This window comes from Cygnus atratus, chromosome Z (genome assembly GCF_013377495.2).
Source record: "Cygnus atratus isolate AKBS03 ecotype Queensland, Australia chromosome Z, CAtr_DNAZoo_HiC_assembly, whole genome shotgun sequence".
Classification (NCBI taxonomy): Eukaryota; Metazoa; Chordata; class Aves; order Anseriformes; family Anatidae; genus Cygnus; species Cygnus atratus.
In genome coordinates, this window is record NC_066396.1 from 24,352,463 (window position 1) to 24,375,577 (window position 23,115).

The following is a 23,115-nucleotide window of genomic DNA, read 5'->3' on the forward strand; positions in this document are numbered from 1 at the left end:
TTGCATAGTCATCTGCCACATAGTGGAAGGGGTCTGTACCATTACTGAGAGGTTTCTTTGGTCAGCTTCTTTGCAGAAGGTTCCTTCTGCAAAGGTTTTGACCCTGCCCCAGTGACCGATAAAACATGACGAGATGCCTAATAACAGAACTGCCTATAACAACACTGGAAAATCAACACTTCTGTCCACAAGCCGTATGTGTGCTTTGGACAATTCAAAACCTGAGAGCACAGTCAATCTCAAAGGTTAAGTGCAAATGAAAGGTCATATTTGAAACACCTTGAAAGAAAAATCACTAATCACTCCATAAGCACCCTTCATTCCAAATTTGCAGGAAAAGCTTCTACATTTCAGTCTTCTACACTGAGATAGGAATTAGGAGTTCAAGCATATTGTAGCTCTGAGTTGAGCGAAGAGGTGTAAACAAAAAATAATAAAAAAATAAAAATAAAAAGCAACAACAGAAAATACATCCTGGAGTGGGATAAACCTTCAACGTTTGCAAAGAATGATAGACTCTAAAAAGTTATGCCCTCACCTGCTGATTTCAGCCATTCTGTAGCCTTTCTCACTTTCAAGGTGGTTTGTTATTAATCTCCTCACTTCAGATATGATGTGCCTCATGAGCTTCCCTAATCTTTTTTGCTACTATCAAATTGTCATTTAAACTGTGCACATTATTCCAGTCTAAAGAGATGATTCACAACTCTGTTTCCCTGGTTTTGTGCTGATGTAACTCCATTGAGATCCTGTCGATATTCCTTGTCCCAAAGGGAAGAACAGATCTTTCATGCTCAGTTAACATTTCCACTTCTCTCCCCAGGGTACCTATTCTCCTTTGCTAGAAATTCTTTTGAATACTGTAATTAAGAATAAGAATCTCATTGAATATTAATTAGCTTTTCACTGGCCTCACTGAAAATATTTAAGTCAAAGCAATTTCCTGGTAATTATCTCTTGATTATAATTTTGAGAGGACTTAACATTTTTTAAAATAAATTCCAGTTTTTGAAATAAAACTTCCTTTTGCATGTGTCCAGTTTGTCACAACTACTGATAAAAACACAATAAGCAGTAGCCACGAAGAAGTCTTTTTGTTTTGTCTTATTGTTTGGGCTTCCTTTCTACAAAAGCTGTCATTATGTCCATAGCTTTCCTTCTTTTGCTGTTTTTCACTCTAATTACTTAACTATACAGCAGATGACTGTGTCCTTCATGCAAACAAGTTCAGAGTCTTTTCAGGGGTTGAATCTATTGGGCCTGTACAAGCAGACAGCTTTGTATTAAGGCAAAAATGGCAAAACAGCTCAAGACTTTTCTTTCTTGCCTATTCCTGGAATGGTGAGATAGGACCTGTTTGGTCCTCAGCTCTTTCTTCAGCTTCCCACTCACTCTAGGACTCCTAGTTAGGTATAATTAAATACATGACAAAACCCTTTTCTGCTTCCAAATTTGCTTTGAAGATTCAAAAGAGAGGAAGAGAGACTACAGAATTTTAATTTCATGCCCTAGGACATATGGTGCTTTGGACTAGCAGCAGGACAAACTAAAACCATAATGTTTAAATCCTTTCTGTCATAGAAGAAGGAAGTGGAAGTAACTTTTCACTTTTAATATATGGCCACAGCAGATGCTCTTTGAAATCTCTGAAAAGGGGTGAAATTCCCAAAATGCCAGAAGTGTGAGTTGTTTTTTTTTTTCTAAATCAGGATGTGCAGTAAGGAGGCTAAGACTAATTCTCAGTGAGAATGGAAGAGAAGACTTCTAGTGAACTTTTAGGAATACTTTGAGGAATGCTGCAATCATTCTGTGTGCCAGCAGTGTCATCATTGGCCTCTAACAGGGCAGTCATGTTGTTCCAATGAAAGCAATTGCAAGCATAGCCCCTTGCAGAGTTCTCAGCCTTCTTGCCTGGGATCTCAGCATCATCCAGAAGCTTGTGAAGTTATCTTAAAGCACCCTTCAAAGCTTACTATCTTATTCTAACAGCATCACATATAGTTTCCATTATTGCAGCCAGGAGCATTAAGCGTTCTCAGACCTCTGTAGAAGAACACTTACATGGCTTTTTTTCATGTGAAGGATTGCATAAGGACTTCAGGCAGAATTCCTTCCCAAATTCAGCTGAAAGCCTTATGTAAGTCCAAACACTTGCCTTATGCTTCCAAAGAGAAGTGACACTGATTGAATTCACTAGAACTCTCTGACACTACTGTAAGGGAACCAAATCATTTACAAGAACCCTTTGCTTCCTTGAGCTTGAAGAGCTGCTCTGTGCAGCTCACAAGAAAGGCTGTCAGAAAGGATCAACCTTTGCTGCCAGTGCAGCTAATGTGTTGCTACCAGCTGGTTGACGTACCTCTCTCGCTGATTGGTAATGCTTACTTCACCAGGCACTTGGTCTGCTTCCAGAACATGCCACTATTTATAATCTGAACAGCAGCTACAGGGACTCTGCTCCATTCATATTTGTCAAGTCTTATGGAGTTAGTTACTATACCAGATGTCAAATTTTATGGTGAAAGTACTTCAGTCTCCATTCAACCAAATTCCTCATTTCTGCCACCCCAAGACAGTACTGCTCACCATATATCTGAAGTGCAGACCAGTGACACTTGAAGAAAAGAATTTACTTGCCTTTGAGCAGATGTAGTTTGAAACCATGACTACAGTAGAGTAAGAAATCCAACTGTTAAATTAATTCATTTTTAAGCAACAATTCCAGAATTAAAAACATAGAATATTAATAAAGCATAATTCTTCACACCCTTTATTTCTGTAAATCTAAACTAAAGCTTAAACCACGTTTTATAGTGTTGATATTGCCTGCAATGCAGCAAGCGATGAATAAGCAACACTGATTCCAAAAGCAGAAAACATCTTTTAACTTGGACTGCTTTTGTTTCTTTGTTTTGTGAAGGGATCTCTTGAAGTAACTTAATTTTGAATGCAACTCATTAATGTGGGCTCCCTGCACCTGCATTTGCAAGTCTTCTTCAACTGCCTAAACATGGGGACTGAAGCTTTTGGGATTAATTTTCCTTAAGTGACCTACTTCGCAGAGAAAGATAATCATGCATTTATAGCCTCTCGCATTCTATTCAGGTCACAGATGGACAGATAGCAAAGCTATTCCTCAGTCACTTACTGGAGTTGTAGCTAATACCTAGTGAGAATGGAGATCAGGTCAATGTTAATTGGTCAGAACGCCTAAAAGTATTGAAAATCATCAAATCCTACTTCAGTCTCAAGGGGTGTCACAGTTATGCCATAGAATACCAGTCAGTGGTTTGGTCTAGGAGTGTGTTGTGGTAGTAATTAAATTATTGTGTGCTATAGAAGTTAAATATCTGACTTTGAATCCTTTGTCTTGAAGGTAGACACCATGCACCATTCTGGCAGTGAACATGTCTAACATTACCCACGTACCACATACTGTGGCCAACACCAAGGATCAGAGGTTCTGGGAAGTTTTTGAGCTTTTACTTGCTAGGAAGTGCTTATGATCCCGTGAACAGTCATCACTGCAGAGATAATTTTACATACAATCAGCGTGACCTAAACCTGTGTTACGGAAGAATTTTTTTGTATACCATGTTCAGTGGAGACAATAAAACTTGAATTTTGCTGTTAACCATAACAGACCTATTTTTTGCTCTTGCATTGGGCTTATCCTCCACTGTTGTAGAAACACTTGTGCAGCTATGTTTGTAAAGCAGTTTGTCATCTGTGTTCAAATATTCAGAATTTTCACAAGGGAATGACAAGGCTTCATTTTCTGTTATGATACTTTTAAAAGTTCAGTGGAGCTTTTCATGATGAGAAGCAGGCAAGAACAGGTATGAAAAATGTCTCTTTTTTTGAAAGACTAACTTAAAACTTAAATTGTTCCAGGAAGCCAATGACGTTAATTGTGACAAGTCTGAAAAAATAAGTATTTAAATTGTGACGTTGTCAGCAAAAGGATGCCTGGCTTTCAGAACAAAACAAAACAACATACTTATGCGGGTTGAATTCTTAAGCTGCAAACGTGTGCGTGCCTGTGTCACCGTGTTTATACATACAGCTCAGCTCTTTGCTCTGCAGTGTAACTCTGAAGGATGTCCTGGCAGAAGTTGCATTGTAATTTGGATCACTTTCATCACTGAATAAGTGTTCCCATTTCATGTGGGCAAATAATCTTGGAACACGTGAAGAATGTTTTGGTTTTGTTTCATTGTGTAATGGTTTTGTTACAACCATTAAGACACCCTGACAGAGGTGTGTTTGTATTTCCTCTGATGCAATCTAATACATTGAGGGCAAAATCAATTCCTTTTAGCAAAAAGCCTTTCAATCAGGAGTTAAATAAAAGGTTTTAGAGAGAAAGAGTATGGGTAGCCCACCTACACCTATCCTAAGGGATGTTAGTGCAGCTGTTTCATCATCAAAATCCTGGCCACAGGGTTTAGCAGTTGTTGTGAGCCCTTTGGGTTTTCGAGGCGTGTGTACTTTCAGCTTCAGGACCTGAGTGTTTACCATCCCAGGTATTAGCTCCAGAATTTTCTCTCCTGAGGGAGAATTCCCTAAAGTATGTGCCTGAAGTGTGTGTTTCTTAGTGTTCACTTTGGAGCTGTTAATGAACTTGAACACATGTAGCCCTACAGATAGGAATATCAATGCATATAATCTTAATCTAGTTTAAGGACAGCCTGTTGTAGGTGTGCTTTGATCTGTTTCTAAAATAATTAATTTAAATCAAGATAAGTCCAGTTTTAACCAAAATAATTCACAAACCATACATTTGTCTGTGTGCATGTGTGTGTGAAGAAGTTATTTGAAAATAACTACATACTGCTATGATTGGTTACAGGCTATTTTAATCAGATTACGATTTTATGAAGTATGGAAATACAAAAAAAAAAGGTGTCTTTGGCCTTTGTTTCTTGGTATGATATCCATCACATATTTGTGTCAGAGAATGTGGAGTTTTTTTCAGAAGAAACAGGGTAAGTCTAAATAGTTGAGAAGTTATAGTATATTATCAAATACAAAACTAGACTAAATTAAGTAATATGCTTCTATTTTGTGGAGCAGTAGTACAATCCACAGAAGATATTGTAGCGATTATTTGTAGGAAAAAATGTACAGTGTATGTTATAAACAACTTATGCATTACAATAGGCGTGTTCAAACCCACTGTATAGATTTCTTAGGGGTAAAAAGTAAAGTTGAGAAATAGTACTATAGTACTAGTGCAGTCCTGTTGAAAGTGACTGATTTAAAATAACAAGCTCCAAAGAAACCTTAACCAGCTTTTGAACCAGGGTAGCTATAGCAGTTACAGAAAATACATGATTTGTATTTACCGCTGACGTTCCAGTGTACAAGAAATAACTGAAGAGCTCCTAGCTGTTTTCTTGTCAGGGTGGTAAGGGCAATGGGCAAAGGTGCAGGTGAGACATGCCAGGAATCCCACTCGTGGTTACTCAGCGTTGGCTAGGACTCTGTCTTCTGGGATTTTCATTGCTTATAGTTTTGCCTTGTATTATTGTAAGTATAAAAAATACATTGAAAAAAATCCATTCACTACCCTTTTTGCATCGTCAGTTATTATATGAAGCAATCAAACAGTTCCCTTCCTGTAACCATCCCAGATAATTAGCTTATAATCTGCTGGGTTACATGAATATAGGATCTTGTGTGTATATCTCTTCCATGAGAAAAGACAAGTAGTAAGATACATTTTGTAAACGTGAGTAAGTGTCACACACACAGTTAACTTCTAGTCCTGCTGTAGCAGGGCTACTAAATAGGACCACTCACTTGCATGAACTTGGTGTGGACATTTGTTTGCAAGATCAGAACATCTAGGAGGAAAAGCGATTATGAGAACGAACTAGAATTTTTCGCATGATTTTTACAGAAGTTGTTGATCTGCTGTGCTACTATAGATGAAAAGTAAATCTGTTCAGAGAAACAGAAGTATAGATATTGTTACATAAATTTGTTCTCATCTTCTTTAATATGTGAGTCAGTGTTCCCTAATGAAGTAGGATTATCATTATATTAGTTTAGTCACTTGAAGATTTAAAATTTCCAGTGGTGAACTTCTAATTAGTAGAATAGATCATGAAATGCTAGAGCAATTTGAAAGAACCTGTATTTCTCTTCTGAAAGAGCTTGTATTCCTGTTCAAGGGAAGAAGCAGTATATCTGGAAGAAAATGCAGGAGCATGGAAGAATCAGACATCCCATTTTAGTGAAACTGTAGATGTGATCTGAGTTGATAATGAGTGGCACTTAGTGACTGGTTGACTTTGAACACCTAAGGAGTTTTTATAGGAATCATAATGTTTTTGAAATGTGCATTTGTGGAACAGGCTGTGCATATGCAAGAAGTGAAAAAAAGAAACTTGGTGGGTGAAATGGTGGCAGAATGATTCATATGTGCAAAGTTCAAATAAGCCTATGAGCTTATATACAAAATATCAGTAAACTATAATTAAACATATGGTCCCTTCCAACCCAAGCCATTCTGTGATTCTGCGATATTAAATTATATTAATTATTAGAAATAGATTACAATAATTATTCATAATTCACTATAAACTTATATGCAAAGTCATTTTGGTTAGAGTTACAGATCATTAGTTGTCAGTGATGCCTTCACTAGTAAGTTAGTTAGACAAAAATTAATTATTTTCTATATGTATTTTTCATGTAGGTGTGCAACTTACATGCAGTTGTCTTTATAAAAGTAAATGATAATGACCTATTTGCATAGAAATACAATCACCTGATATATCTGAGATGTTTATCCTTTGCTTTCTAAGTATAAGGATGGGGTCTATGGATGATGGCTGACTAATTATCTTTGAAAATTAAAATCCTGTATTTGCACAGATAATAACTAAATTATAGGCAAGGATTGTTCCTCCATGGCTATGTCAATAAATCCCAACATCACAATCCTATTTGCAATAAAGGAATAATATCTCTATGCTTCTTGATCTTTAGGTTCTTTGCTGATATTACTGAAGTTTTATTAACAGTATTATGTTGTTGAAATTCAAGATCTTTGATTCTTTAAGTCCAAATTAAGTATGGTATTTAATAATAATAAAAAGTATATTTCAGGCATAGAAGGCTTGCATTAGGGCAACTAATCTGTAGTTCCAAAGCACTACATTAGCTCTCTTAATCATGTTGGTGACAAATCTTTCCCTACTATGTCTTTCATTAAGTAATACATTGAAAAGGCACTTATACATAATACATATATATTAAAATGATGACTAATCATGTGCATATTCTAGAATTACATGCTGTTGCTTTTCCTAGAATCACAGAATGGTTTGAGTTTGAAGGGACCTTAAAGATCATCTAGTTCCAATCCCCCTGCCATGAGCAGGGATGCCTCACACTAGATCAGGTTGCCCAGGACCCTATCCACTTGATGTCTTGAACTCCAGGGATGGGGCATCCACAACTTCTCTGGGCAACCTGTTCCAGTGCCTCACCACCCTCTGCGTGAAGAATTTCCTACCAACATCTAAGTCTTCCCCCTTTTAGTTTAAAACCATTACCCTTTCTCCTATCACTATCTGCCCATGTAAAAAGTCTCTCTCCACCTTTTTTATACGTCCCCATTAAGGACTGAAAGGCTGCAATGAGGTCTTCCCTGGAGCTGGTTGGATTTCATCATCCATAACATTTTATTTAAAGAAAATAACCTCTTGAACTAGGAGGGTAGAGGTTGTTTTCCGGTAATGATATATCTATATTAAAAAATTCTGTTGATGAGTACTTTCTGAATTTGAAGTTTTGATGATTTGCACACTTGTATTCTCATTTGAACATTTAGTCCTAGAGGTTTGAACTCTCTGACCATTCTCATTCTCTCTCTGCAGTTCGACAATCAGCAAGCATTGGGAGGCAGAACTGGCCACGCTCAAGGGTAATAATGCTAAGCTCACAGCAGCCCTGCTGGAGTCCACTGCCAATGTAAAACAATGGAAACAACAGCTTGCTGCGTATCAGGAGGAAGCAGAACGTCTTCATAAGCGGGTAAGTCGAGGCAAACAGCCAGGGTCATTGACATGGAAGTACTGGTGACTGTATTCACTCATTTTGAAGTGGAACAAATAAGCTTAATGTTGGGACTTTAGGTAAATCTTTGAGACAGACACTAAAGATAATATTAAAGCACACAGAGTTTCTCAGGGAATTCTTTTGTAGCAGTTCCTTTTCTGTAGAGGGTTTTGTTGTAGCCAGAGTTATCTATGCTGTAAACCTTAGGCCACCTTTGCCAGCTTTCACTCCTGGTTTTATGCCAGCTGCATCGCATCTATTTCAGGACTTTCACCATAACATTACACGTGACTCCCTCTTACCTCTAAGCCCATAGAAACTTGACATCAGATCTGTAAGTTAAAGGAACCCTCTTGTAGTTCCCAGAGTTACCAAGGACTAGCAGCTTCCTTTTGGTCTTGCACCCAAAGAAAACCGTGTGTAGGACCAAGCTCATTCAATCAGAAATTAGAACCACAATTGGGATAGGAGTAACAGTCTTTGAGAGAGGAATAGAGTATACAATTTCTCTTTTCTTTTCCCATATAGCACTTAATATATTGGTATAATTTATTCACGTTTATCCATGTGAATTTGTCATTGTAGCTTAGGGCATATTTTTGTTCAAAATGAAGGCAAGTCTAGCACACGTATGTAGAAAAGATGTATTTGGTGGAGTTTTTTTAGAATTTTTTTAATATCAGGAGATGAACTTAGTTAAGAAAATTTAAAAAAAAAAGGCAGAAGACCTATATACACTTGTGGATGAAGACCACTTTCATGAATAAGCTGATAGACAGGAAAGGTTAAATAGCAAACACAGCAGATTTTTTAACCTGGTTTTATAGACTGTAGTCTCTTATACAAAATAGGGTGTGGAAATAACAGATAGCCAAATCCTGCAAATTGCAAAGGGTTCTTTCAGACCTGCACTGGACCTGTCCAACTGAAGGCTATCACGGGAGCAAACATCATATTGATCTGAGGATGAGAAATTCAGCAGGTTGCACCTAACCTTCACCCAGCCCTGGAAGAGTAGCAAGAATTCCCATGACTTGAGAAACCTGGGGAAATGTCAGGTTGCTGGGGCAGTCCTATACCTAGACTGATTTGAAACAAGGATCTTGAAATCCTAGCCAAAGGGGTTTAATAGGGAGGAGTGACAATTTCCAATGGACCGTAACTGCGTGTGTGATACCTGTCTGGATGAAAGGCATGAAATGTAATTAAAACTGGTGCTTTTTGCAAAGTGCTTTCAATTGAAGAAATTGATGGTTGCTGACAAAATTGCATTGCTTAGAAACTTTTCTATTCAGGCACAAGCTTGTCATGCATGTTTGTACAGAGATGTTTTCACTTTCTTGTCTCATTTAAGCGTCTCCCTTGGAAGGGTGGAAGTTCTAACCTGTTTTCCAGGTTTGTGGATGAAAGATAACAGTCAGATTTGATAAAATTTTGGTACTGCAGAATATAAGGTGGATTTCACTACTAGTTAGGTTTTACAGTGAAGATGAGGTAGCATTCTTCTTAATAAAACGTACTGACAACTTCAGTTGCAAAGGTGAGAGAGACAATAGAGTTCTGATCCAACAACAAAAAAAAAAAGTAACACAGAAAAACAGAAACTGAATTTTTTGCCTGCCCACTGTGGGGATACCCAAACAGACAAAATGAGCAAGGCATGGTGATAGAAGATCCCTTTTTCTTGATATTACTGTCACTCTTAGCCCTATCCTGTTATTGGAAATTTGTTATTGGTAAACATAATTACTGAATATAGGTTTTTTTTGTATGTTACTTTGCTTGCACCTGATACCAAGCAAACCCAGCAATTTTCCTGCAATTATTTTGTATTTCTGAGGAAATACAGAATGTTATAACGTGGGATCATCTATGATGTTCTTTTACAATCACCTTTTATGCACTTGTATTAAATCTTTCTGTAATCCAGGACCTTGGGGCTTACTAATATCTCACAAACCTCTCTGCCTATGTCTCAATGGGCATGCCCGTAAATTACTACAGCTCAAGAATACTGCCCTCTATTGGAATTGCTTTGAGAAAAATAAAGACTTGGCTAACACAGTAAATCAAACTGTCTAGGCAAAAGTGTGCAGAGGATGTTAAAAATCAATTTATCTGTTACCTATACAACACAATACAAGAGCTATTCTGACCTGCGCACTGGGCACTGATCTTTCAATTTGAAGTAGGTCCCCATTCCAAAAAGAAACTGTAATTCAGGTATTTCTCTGTTACACGGACAGAAAATGTGCTTTTGAAAAGGTGAATGTGGAGACTGTTGGCTATGGTATGTTTGATAGCAAGCAGAGTTAAGAGACTATGATGTAATCATTCTGTTAGGTTTATCTGTTAAGCTCAGTGTAAGCACCAGCTGCAACTGATCCAAAAATGCTCCCTAAATTGGAATCCATTTCTCCTGAGATTATGTAGAAGTTACATATCATGTTTTGGATGGTCCTCTTTTTTTATATAGATGATTCATATAGACACAGAAACATGAATGGGTGTACCAGTCTAAGAAAACTGACTAACGTACTGAGTTAATTTGTTTCTGTAAGTGCTTGCCCTTCTCCATAGGATAATTGTTTAGGTAATCCTCTAGACATGTGATGAACTCCATCTTTAGTTCACAGAATCACAGAATAATTTAGCATGGAGGGGAACTTTGGAGCTTATCTTGCCCAACTCCCTACTGAAAGTATGTCCAACTTTGAAATCAGATCCAGCTCCAGGGTTGGATCGGGTTACTCAGGACAGTGAGTCAAATCCAGAAAACCAGAGAACCCACAGCATCACTGGACAACCTGTTCCAATGCTTGACCACCCTTCTTGTCAAATTGGTTTTTGTAATATCTATTCAGAATATGCCGTACTGCAACTTGTGGATGATGCCAGTTCAGAAGACAAATGCTTTTTAATCCAGAAGAAACTGTGTTGAGAAAGGGTTGATAGATGGTATTTAAAAATACTCATAGAAAAAAATACTTCAAGGATAAACAAAAGTTTGGAAAATAGTTTGCATGTTTAGTCGCAATGTAGTTGTTGTTTTATATACAAAAGTTGGCTGTCACAGGATCTTGCCCACTGGAGAAGTAGAATGTGTGTAGATCTGTATTCATTAGAGGGATACACACACTTATAAGAGCGTAGTGTTGAACAAAATAGACCAGCTTTCAAAATAAAGAATTGTACTTCCACCACTAGCTGTTAAGTTTAGAGCAATTTAATAACATATTATGTGGTTTATATATAATGTGATTGTGGTATTCACTCCTTACGTGCTTTAAGTATATGTACAAGTTTTGGTGCCTGAGTCATCTATCTGCAAGCCACAGCAGACTCATACCCTCTGTCAAGTGTGGTAGTGGTGGGGAAGTAATGCATATCGATTAGGAAATTTTATCTTATTTCTGTTTTTAGCTTCCTTATTATATAAATAGCTTTATAAATAGTCTTACTTAAATAATTGCCTCTATTTAAAAATAAAGGAATGTTTTTTTTCCTGCTAATACTATTTATTAGGTGATTTTCTATGGTACCTTTCTCCACAGTTCGAATTTTGTCATGTTTTATTTATAAATATCCTTTAATTTTATATCATATCTCACCTGTATACTTATCTTTATTCTCATTCACTGTGATAAAATAGCTCCTTTGGCTCATAGAATCATAGCATCTAGGTTGGAAAAGACCTTCAAGATCACCAAGTCCAACCATCAACCTGACATAGCGAGTCCCACCACTAAACCATGTCCCTAAATGCTACATCCACACATCTCAAATACCTCCAGAGATGCTGACTCCACCAATTCCACTTCCCTGGGCAGCCTGTTACAATGGTTGTCCACCCTTTATGAGAATAAATACTCCCTGATATCCACTGTAAACCTCCCTTGGCGCAACTGAAGGCCGTTGCCTCACATCCTATCACCTGTCACCTGAGAAGAGTGACCAACACCCACCTCGCTTCAACCTCCTTTCAGGTAGTTGTAGAGAGTGATGAGATCTCCCCTCAGCCTCCTTTTCTTCAGACTAAACAGCCCCAGTTCCCTTATCCACTTCTCACAATTCTTGTTTTCTGGGCTCTTTACCAGCTTCATTGTTCTTCCCTTAATGTCTTCTGCCAACTCAATATCTTTCTTGTAGTGAGGGTCCCAAAACTGATAACTCAAGGTGCTCAAGGTGCGGTCTCACCAGTGCTGTGTCCAAGGTGACAATCCCTTCCCTAGGCCTGCTGGCCACACCATTTCTGGTGCAGGCCAGGAGGCTGTTGGCCCTCTTGGCCAGCTGGACCACAGCTGGCTCACGTTCAGCTGGCTGTAGACCAGCACCCCCAGGTCCTTTTCTACCAGGTAACTTTCCAGCCACCTTCCCCAAGCCTGTACCACTACAAGGGGTCGTTATGCCCCAAGTGCAGCACCCAGCGGTTAGCCTTGTTGAATGCCACCCAACTGGATGCAGCCCATTGACCTAGCCTATCCAGATCCTTCTGCAGATCCTTTCTACCCTCATACAGTACTCATTGTAAACTTTGATTTTTCGGGGGTTTTAAATTCTTTTAAACCCATCATTTTTTGTTCTATAGTTGTTTTCAAATTTGACTGAAATAGTTGTTCTGTGTATCACAGATTACACTTTTAAAATAATAGAAACAAAGCTACAATGCCTCCTCTTTGATTTGTGATTGCATTTAAAAAAAAATTAAGTTAATTTATCTTTTTTTTTTTCCGATTAAGATTTCCACATCTGACAATTTAGTTTCTCACATTAACCTGCACTTATTTGCTTTCTCTGAGGCTTTTGTCTTCTTTGTTCCATTTATTCTCTTCATTAGTAATGCCTAGAGCTGAGAAGAAATAGAATACAAATTCAGCGTGTCTGAGTGCAAAGTTCTCCATAAATTAAAGTTTTGTGCTCTCTTCTGTTATATTTTGAGCTTAAGTCAGAAATACTGTATGTTGATATTTTGTCAGACATATTTTTCAAAAGTTGACTAAATTTTTGAACGGATTTTTCCTCTTAAAATACAAAGAGATAATAATTTTGAGAAGACATAATGCCCAGTCAAAAGCTTAACTTAGAGCTCTGAGCCTTCTGTCTTCTAATCTGCTCAGAAGCAGCTTAACAACAAGGATTTCCCTTAAACAGGGTTGGGGAGCACTCCTACACACCCTGCGTAACATTTGAAGTCAAAAGGGATTCATGAGTTTAGAACAGCTCAGTGACAGAAAAAAACACCAACTGAAGTAGCTACTTCAGACAAACAAAATAACAGTGGTACTAACATTAATCCTGGTATCACAGAAAGGAAACGATTGAGTGGTGATATAAATTATGGAACATATCCCAAAGTTTCATCTTTGTCATGTAAAAAATTACAATTATACATTTTTTTCTTGTATGCTAACTGCTAAAGTAAATCATTCTATGACACTGGGCAATAGCTCGGAGTAATAACACCAGTGCATAATAAAAGAGCTGCAGTCCTTGAAGATCATTTATCTGCAGGAAAAGAAACCTGCAATGACAAGATGAAGGCAAGTGATCAAGCTCTTGGGTATTTCTAAAAGAGCAGAGAGGTAAACTCTTGAATTCTAGGTTGTTATTTTACCAAAATTTCGTAGGAAATTAGATAAAATTAGCTTATTATGTTCTGGTTCTTTCATCTGGTGAATGAAATAAGTATGAAGACATCTTATGCAGTCATCAAGAACACCTGACAAATAATGGATCTTGATTTCACTACTGTAAAAAGAAATTTTGAAGTGGATATTTAAAAAAATGCATGAGCATACAGAAATAAAACCACGATCATTTTACCATGCCATTTCTATGCTAATTAAAGAAAACAAAAGTCTAAATGCAGTTGGTGAAGTCCACAGGAAGTATGAGGCCCCATATAAATCATCTGCTCAGATTATCCTAAAAATGTCTATAGAAAATCTTTGCAGACCCTTAGCGGTCACCTCCACATTTCCACCACCTGCATTAATAACTGGATAGCCAAGACTCAGTTTCAAACATGCAGAAGTGCAATTGCTTGCTGAATCAGAGCCCATGCTGTGGATTTCTGATTTTCTGAGAAGTCAGTGCTCATTGAAGAATTTATTATCGCCAATATGAGACTACTGTGAATAACTTACTTAAGTGAGGAAAGAAATTTTCTAAAAGTGGAAATATGAAATAAGGTGACAGAAAGAGTGGTAAGAAGAAGAGATTTAATCCAAAAAATTATTGGCAATGCATCTTTTTTTATGTGATGTCTATCTCGTGTTATACAGTCTTCAAGACTGTGTCCCTCCTGTCCCTCCTGAAAAATATGAACTTACATTTAAACTTAGATTGCTTGATTAAAGAAAAAGGCTACTTGAGTATAACTTCCTTCTTAAATTATTGTAATTAGCATGCGGCTCGGTAGTCATGTGGTGCCATTTGTTTATGAAGAAAATAGATAAGCATTTTGCAGGGTAAATATTGTTCATTTGGCAATTTAATTGAAACAGTGGGACTATCATTTTGCTAGCATTTTTAATGCATTTAATTGAAAGAAATGTGTGTGCAGTTGGACCAATCTTAAGTGAACAAAAACCAGACAAATAAATCTGTATTTTTACATATGCATTCCATTAATCTGGAATTGCAAGCAAATTTTTGTTGCACTTGAAAATCCCGATAAAGCAAAAATACATAGGTAGCTTTTGCCCAAGTGATGTTAAGTAATATTAAATATTGACCAAACGTTCTGGGGAGTGTTAAGTTAAGAAACAACACAGTCTTAGGTCTGTGTTGGAAAGGCTAATTGTTCTAACTGTTGAATTTCTAGAAGGTATGTGGGAAAACAGTGACTTTGCTTTTTATTTTTGAAATTGCAATCATTTCCTAAAAGAAGAGTTTATGTTTTAGGGCAGGCTGTAATTACCTTCCTAAGGTCTGTTATTCCAACAGTAGAACTAGTTTCTAATAAAAAGTCCATAGCGGTACTTTAAGAATCCTAGAGAAGAGCCATGTGACCTGGCCACCTTTGTTGCATGATATTAGGGGATAACCAAAGGAAAAAATGTGAGCATTTTATTTCAAGGGATATGTATTTTTCTCTCAGATGTACATTTTTGCTCCTCCAATACCCATTTCGGCTATCATAAATTTCATACTGGTTTTGAAATTTTATTTGTTGTCAGTCTTGAATTTAGAATGTCAGAACATTTCCTTGGACAGAAGTGTCTACCACAGACTCCCAGGTTCCTTTTTAGGCATGATTCCTAATACTTATAGTCCACATCTAGCTTTTATTAAGAATCAAACCTTGTTTAATACTTGGAATTTACTGAAAAACCTGCCCTTTTTCAGACAAAGCGGGTGAATCAGATTATAGTGGTTTTGTTTCCTGTAATCAGAATGTGAAGCCAGCTTTTTTTTTTTTTTTTTTTTTTTTATGTATGGTGAACTGAAGGCAAGTCCTTTATCATCTTCTTCTGCTTGCCTTGATTTGCTTTTAGAGCAGATTTCCATTTATGACCCAAGACAATGTCTTTTTTTTTTTTTTTTTTTTTTTCTTTGTGGAAATTCACTTACACTGAATGTGGGGTGATAAAAAAGTAACTGCTGTCACTCTGGGATAGTAAAAAAAAGTGTTTTCACTTAAGGACCCTCATCCCCATCTTCATCATCTTTCTAAAAAGAAGGAATATTGTTAAGGTCTGCAGGGTATATAAAGTGCACTTTGTGGAGGCATACTGCAGCATTTTTATGTAGTCAAAGCTTTGTAGAATGAAATATAACCTATAATTCCAAAACTCTCTTGGAGAATGAGGAAATTACAGGAATTAAAAGTCCACAGGATTAAAAGATGACGTATCTGTATTGTGTTTGCTATTGCATGTATTTTATGAACTGGTCAGATAGCAGAAAAAAAACAACTTACTAACTGAATTTCAGACAAAGGGATATTCCCTGAAGTTAGTATTAACACTATCAGTTGCAAATAGCAATGCATGGCTGAAGCTCAGAGCATCAATTTTATTATACTTCTTGAATTTTCAAATATTCCTACTTCAGTTTCATTTTGTTTTTCACAAAAATCAAGCAGATGATGGATTATTCCTCTCTCATCTCTGCAGAAATATCTAACTGTAGAAAACATTTTCATATTTCCATGGCTTGAGGCTTCAGTGCCCACAGAGAAAAATGTGTCCTTTCCAGCAAAATCTTTAATTGATTTCTAAGTTGAAAAAAGTAATGTATTGTTGGTAATACACAAAACTCTTCCCCTTACCCTCAGGTTATCATTTTATCTATGGGTAAATCTTGGAAGACTACAATAGTTAATTTGCTGTCAGAAGTGATAATACAATGGTGCACTTTTTGTTTTTTTAGCAGCAACCTAGGAAAGCAATTTTCCTTGTTTTCTGCATTTTCACATTTATTAGAACCAAAATTTTTCCCAGAGTTTTTATTCTTGAAAGCTATACTAGATTGTTTTTTATGGTTGTCTTGTTTGCATGCTGTCTTCCATCTTACTGTCTACCATGAAGAACTGAGAAGCTTCTTCTGCAAAACTTATGTGAAATTTTATGCAGTTATTCCTTGTTTTGCTGAGCTACACAATATCATTTTTCTACTTACTGTGGAAAGCAAAGGGCTCTTTTTAATTTGAAGGAGGTTCATCTTCAATTATTGATGGAATAATATCACAATCACGGTTGTGATCCATTAAGCAAGGTAACTCAACCAGCTAAAAATGCATAAGTAATACTTAAATTCTGTCTTGCATGAGTACTCTCTCTGTTCTGCACTGTAGCCTGGGTTAGCAGACCTTGAATACTGTGTTCCACAATAAATATGTGTCAAAAATACCTTTAGGAAACAACAAGTTAAGATAGTCAGGTATATCTATAAAATAGACTAAAGCAACACTGAAAATGTACTTTAACCCATATTTCTCAGCATTTTTGTAATAGCTAAAGTAATTTCTTTATGAAGTTTAAAAAGAAATTAATGACTTGTAGGTACTGACTCTTAAGACAGAAAAAAAAACAGTTGTTGATTGAGATTAGAAGTATACAAATCTATCTCAAGAAAGTGATATGAAAAAAATTAATCAACCTCGAGCAAATGTAGCTCAGATTCATTCTGTCAGTAATTGCTCTGGGAGGGCAACCACTTGAAATATTTCTGTCATTCCCAGTTCTTTGCTTCTGTCTAACCAAAGTCTTCAGTCATGAAGCAGTTGTCTGTGTTAGGATTTGATACAGTCTCTACATTTGTTTTCTTCATGCTTTGATTTGGTTTGTTTTCTTGGAGAAGCTCTGTGCAATTACTGTCTTAAGCTTATATAAAATCTGTTGCCCCTTCTGTTATGTGGCCTCACTCCTCCTGCCTTGGCAACAGCTGCACAGCATGATGAAAATGTCTGCCTGGCATTCTCCTCTATTTATAGGCTGTTGACCTTAGATCAGAATTTCCAGAAAACTCTTCAATGGCCTCTGCTCAGAAGGCTTAGGCTCTGTCAGAACAAGTTGCCTTTCTGTCTTATTTCACCTGATGAATTTCTCACTAAATTATGCATTTAAGTATAATAATGTCCATATGAGAGAAAAAATAGCCCATTAAATAGTCACTAAAAAGCCCTTTCAGAATTTCTTTCTCTACAAGCAATCCTTACCTGGATGACAAATATAAAGTACAGAAGCAGGGGCTAAGAACAATATTCCTTTAAGTCTCAAATAAGAAGCCACAGTACAGACTTTTTCCAGATATGGAAGTCAGTGCAGTCTTATGATGAAGAACCTTGTTTGGTCAGTTATTATTCAAAGACTGTTTTTTCAGTCTTTGTCAGAAGTCAGAATACAGTCAGAATTCTCTACTGGAAACAAGTTTTAATCACAGATACATTATTTAGTGTTGCTGTGCAAAGACTTGAATGATTGCTTGAGCCTTGCTCTTAAATGTGAAAAAATAAATAAGGAGATGTCCCTGAAAATAGCATGTGGGAGGGTCAGACTAAAGCGTTTTAGCTTTCTGTTATGCCCCCTTCTGTGCATAACGCATAAACAGTTATTTTTGAAGTTTTTTGGACCAATGGTCATTAGAGAAATAAATTCAATTTGAAACAAGGAAATAGAGCAAGTAAATGTTATCCATGTTTTTGCCTAGAGCTTTATTTTTTGTTACTTCTGTTTTCAATTATGTATGCTTTATATCGCATCATTTTCCGTCTTACTCTGCAGATTTTTTGAAAGGTTCGTAATATGATTTTCTTTTTTAAAGGTGCATTCAGAAAGAGAGCATCATGAGCATATTTGACATCTTTTCAGATTTTTATAGGAATGGACATTTAAATAAGACTATTATTAAAGTAAACATGTTTTTAAATTGATTTTTTTTCCCAAGTTACTGGGCTTTCAGCAGTAAACAAAACAGTTGAACCATGCATTATTTTCTTGCACAAGCAGTAAAAAATGGATGTTTGCCTACAGGAAAGCTGGACCAGAGCAAGGTATCACAGCCCCTTCTGAGAGCAGTTGACTGTTGGCAAGAAAGTTTGTGGAGCAAACTCTACCCTGCTCAAGCAAAATCGACTGTGTTTGCTTAAGCAATTTCAATAGGTGTCTCAAGTTAGTATGTCCAGAGCACACTGAGGAGTGTTCATGCGAGCCGTGCAGCCAGTGGGTCTCTCACAGGAGGCGTTTCTGGCTGGTAGCAATACCCGCAGCCAAGAGCAAGGTAACATTTCACCCACCCCAGCTCAATCCACCAGCCCCCTCAGACTCCAAGCTTGCGCTAACAGTATGCATGCATCCTCACCGTGTGTGCCTGCCCAGAGGAAACCCCATGCAAAATAGTAGGGTTCAAGCTCTTCCTTAGTCACAGGGAGAGACACCTCTGCACCCTTGCTTCTAGAGCACTAGGAGAAAGGTGTTTTGGGGACTGATTTTTCCCGTCTCTCCTGTTGAGGCTGTACCACTCAGTGTAAATGAGTATTCACTGCACCAGTACTTGGTAAGAGCCAGTGGGTGCAACAGCTTTAAGAGAGAGATTGACCTTCTTGGAGGTTATCGTATAAAGTTCCAGACTTTCAAAATGGGTGGAAAAGGGTCTGAATGTGGGTTTCTAAATCAACACTACCCTGGGTTCACAGAAGCTTCTGCCTCTACTTCAAGACTTGGTTCAGCAGAAAAGTTTGGAAATGTTTACTAGGTTGAAATTCAGAAGGGGTGAAGGTGGTTGATGTGGATAAAAGTGTGGTGACGCTACTAAATGGTGAATGGTTCCTGACTGGACAAGACCCTGAGCAATGAAATACGACTTCAAAATTGGCCCGGTTTTGAATGAGGGGCCTGGGTCAAATGAGCACCAAGCTCCCTTTCCAGCCTAAATTGTTCTGCGAGTTGGTGATTCTTGATGTGTTTACACAGTGTAATGTAGAACGTGTTAGTTCAGGCACTGTTTAGACATAGCTTTATCCCAGCTGGTGTGTTGCAATTCTGGTTGGTTGTGACTGTGTAGTTATTGTAGTGAATACCGTAACAGTAACAATTGTCAGCTTGTTACAATTGTTACAAAAAATCTAAATAGATACATTTTTGTGCAGTTTTGGCAAATTGAGGAAAAGGTCTAAGACTGCAATCAAAATACTCAGTAACATATAAAACTGAACAAACTGCTGTTACTTTGTGCCATGAGCACAGATGTTTCTTCTGGGGTAATTCCAGTAAATAAGATAGTTCTTGGGGGGTCCTGTCAAGCTACCTTCTCTTCCCTCATTCCCCTTTTCCCTCCAAAGAATTGCTGTAATTTTAGTGTCTCTACATTTATTAACCTGGTGTGCAAAAATGTCAAATGACAGCTTTCCAGGAGGAGAAACGAGACTACTGTTCAGGCCACAGGGGAACACAAGGGAATTTCAAGCCCTGTGACTCAGAAAGAAAAGCTGAGAGGAATTTTGTTTTAATTTTCTTGTATTTCAATCTTGGCTTTCCCTCAACATCTCCCTGCATTCAGTAATCTACTTTTTAAGCCTGCAAACCATTCAGAGTCTTAAATTACTGGCATCACAGTGGCTTCTCTGGCTGGACTATATTGGTGGTGGAGGACACCACCCTGGATTCCTCAAGATTTTCATCTAAGAAAGAAAAATGTCCTGGAGAGTACATGCCGTCTGTCTAGGGGCTACTTCTCTAAGGAATTTAATTTGAGACCTAGGGGTTTTCCTTGACAAATTGGGTAGCACAGAAACATGCTATGTTCAAACTAGTTTTTGGGGCAGATTTGTTCTGTAGGTAGATGATGCAGCTCTGTCAAACACTGTATACTAAGACTGACAGACAGTCTGGGAAAAAAAAATGAGTTATTGGTTTTCAAATAGTATTTTTTTACAGTTTGTTCTTAAACAAAAAGGTTTTAGTGCAGAAATCCATGCAGATATGCAGTGTGAGAGTTCTCTGAAACTGCACTGTAATTTGAGAGGTACGTGAACAAAGTCTTTCTGTGTAGACTGTAGCTGCATGAAATTTTATTTCTTTAATGCATAAGCCATTTCTGACAACCATTTTTCTGTGAATGTTAGGATATTAACATCTCATCAATTAAAAAATTAGAATGAAAAGGACATACTATTGCCAGGTATCTTATCTTATCCAAGGGCAGATGGAGAATGTTTGCTGCCTGCTAATAAAGAGGAACAGTACAAATCCAAATTGTGCCATTAGTTGTTAGTTTTGTGACTGAGAGATGAAGTCTGAGACTACAGGAAGTAAGAAGCTGGCAGCTGTACATTGGTAGCTGAGTATCTTCTGATGCGGAGTCAGAAATTGAGGCTGTGAAATGTTAATTGGCGTGCTAGGAAGGGGGTGAGCATTGTGGCTTAGTTGATTAAGATGGTGCAACATTAAAAAATGTCAGATGGAGAGGTTACTTAGATCTGTGTTTAATCATCTAGATGTTACTGTTTCTGAAATGGTAATTCAGCTTCTTCTGTAAAATTTTCAATAATTAGTAAGTATAACTTTTAATTAATGTTCTTTTCAGCCTGCAATATATTAAATTTATTGTTTCCAAGTTATTACAGTAAACATTAGAAGTCACAGCAGCCATTTTCTGCAAAACAACTTGTTAAGGAATTGTATGCAGCTTCATGAGAACAGCTTCACCATTTTAATCAACATAAGTCACCCAGAACTAAGGGTATATTTCAAATTCAGCTATTTCTTTTAAGAAGTAATGGTACCTTGAAATTGTTGCAATTAATTCTCTGTGTGTTGCCACCACTTATTTCAACAGGTGACTGAGCTAGAGTGTGTGAGCAGTCAAGCCAATGCAGTCCACACACATAAAACAGAATTAAACCAGACAATACAGGAATTAGAATCTACGCTGAAGAAAAAAGAAGAGGTATTTGCTAATGTTTATTTTGGCTTTTTTGTTACATCTTTTCTAAAGGAATTCAATATTAATCTTGCAATGACTAGTAAGTGTCGTGGTATTTCCTATGGATGTAAAAATTTAATTTTTCAGCTTATTTGAAATGATCAATATTTTTCCTTCTACATCTGTCCAATATAGAGCTAGGTATCTGAAGAACAAAAAATATAATTTTTTCATCTTTGCTTTTACTCTTTGCAAAAGTAAGTCTGCATTGAGGCACGTGTGGTTTCTTTAGAGCAATCACCACACTGATGCTGTCCGCACTGACTAAGAAGGGAAGCAGTCATAAGCATGCTTTCCTTTTTCTGGAGAGAGGGGTTTGGAGCAAGAAATATATCAATGCCTTTTTTTCAGGCCAATCTGTTTTTCAGTCTATGTTAATATAGCTGACTTTTATGATCCCTAAGATAAGCCCTCTCCTTCAACGTGTGCCAAACCCTCAGCCTGTAACTTGGATGATATTTATTGTGCCATCTGCCTTGGGCTCGGCCAGCAACAGGAAAATACAAAGAATTGGAGTAACACCTGCACTGGCATGGGTCCTAGAGGAAAAAAGATTTGTGAATGACTGGGGATTTCCCCTTTATGGATGGGAAGAATGAGGTGGAGGGGGCCATGTGTGATGGTTTGCTTGCCCTGTTTAAGATCACATCCCTTGAGCCCTGCATGGGCACAGACAAAGCACGCACTGGTATGTACATTTGGAGGGCCAGTGTGTCCTGCAGGGTCTCCAGCTGTGTTGTTGTTAGCTGTTTCTGAGGAGGATGCAGGAGAAGAGCTCCTAGGAACAAACAGAACATGCTCCCAAAATGGAGGAAAGCCTTCTTCAAGCTCCCTCAGACCCGAGATTAGCCTTAGGTTGGTAATGATTCCCATTTTGGTGCCCTTGCTCTTTCACATTATGCTGAGTTGCTGAATGCAGAGATACCTTTCCAAGAGGAGTTCTGGAAGGTAAATATGCCCCTGTAGGGAGAAATATTTGTTAGTTTTAAGTCTTTTATAGAAATCAATGGTCAAGGATGGTAATTTTTTGATGCTCAGCCCTGCTGCTAGTGACATAATAAGCAGCTCACAGATGAAAATTGGATTTTTCTCATGAAAAAATGGGAAAGGATAGATTATAACAGAACATAAAAAACAAAATTTTTTCTCAAATTACAAGGACCCTTAATATTCCAAGAAAAAAAAATATTTCAAGTCTTTTGTATGGGAAGGAGGCTTGGACTTGCATGACAAAGAAAATACTTGTCTTTATTGTTGTTTATTCACAAGGGGATTGCCTTTTGGGGACTGTGATTCAGGAGTATTGGGAGCAGAGCTTAAACTTCATGTGCTATGATAGGCAATAGCCAGTTGCTAGTTTTGGTATCATTGCTACGCCTTGCTCAGGAGAAGAAGAAGCAGCCAGCTTACCTGTACTGAAGCCAATCCAAATAATATGTTGCTAAAGAAGTTGTTTCTTCTCCTTTAGGAAATAGAAAGATTGAAACAAGAAATTGACAATGCCAGAGAGCTCCAGGCACAGAGGGATTCTTTGACCCAGAAGTTACAGGTGAGCTATAGTGCATCATCTTAATTTAGATAGAAGGGCAAAATGATCTTCAAGTGAGCAGTTTA

At 37.4% G+C, this 23,115-nt stretch overlaps 1 protein-coding gene across 3 annotated transcripts in view; it reads left to right on the forward strand.

The window, feature by feature from the left end:
• Positions 1-23,115, forward strand: part of HOMER1 (homer scaffold protein 1) — an 86,095-nt gene that overhangs the window by 57,570 nt on the left and 5,410 nt on the right. For all 3 annotated transcript variants that reach the window (XM_035553486.2, XM_050716267.1, XM_035553485.2), the window contains exons 6-8: positions 7,893-8,049; positions 21,355-21,465; positions 22,970-23,050. In XM_035553486.2, the coding sequence (XP_035409379.1) occupies positions 7,893-8,049; positions 21,355-21,465; positions 22,970-23,050 (349 nt within the window). The remainder of the gene's footprint in view (positions 1-7,892; positions 8,050-21,354; positions 21,466-22,969; positions 23,051-23,115) is intronic.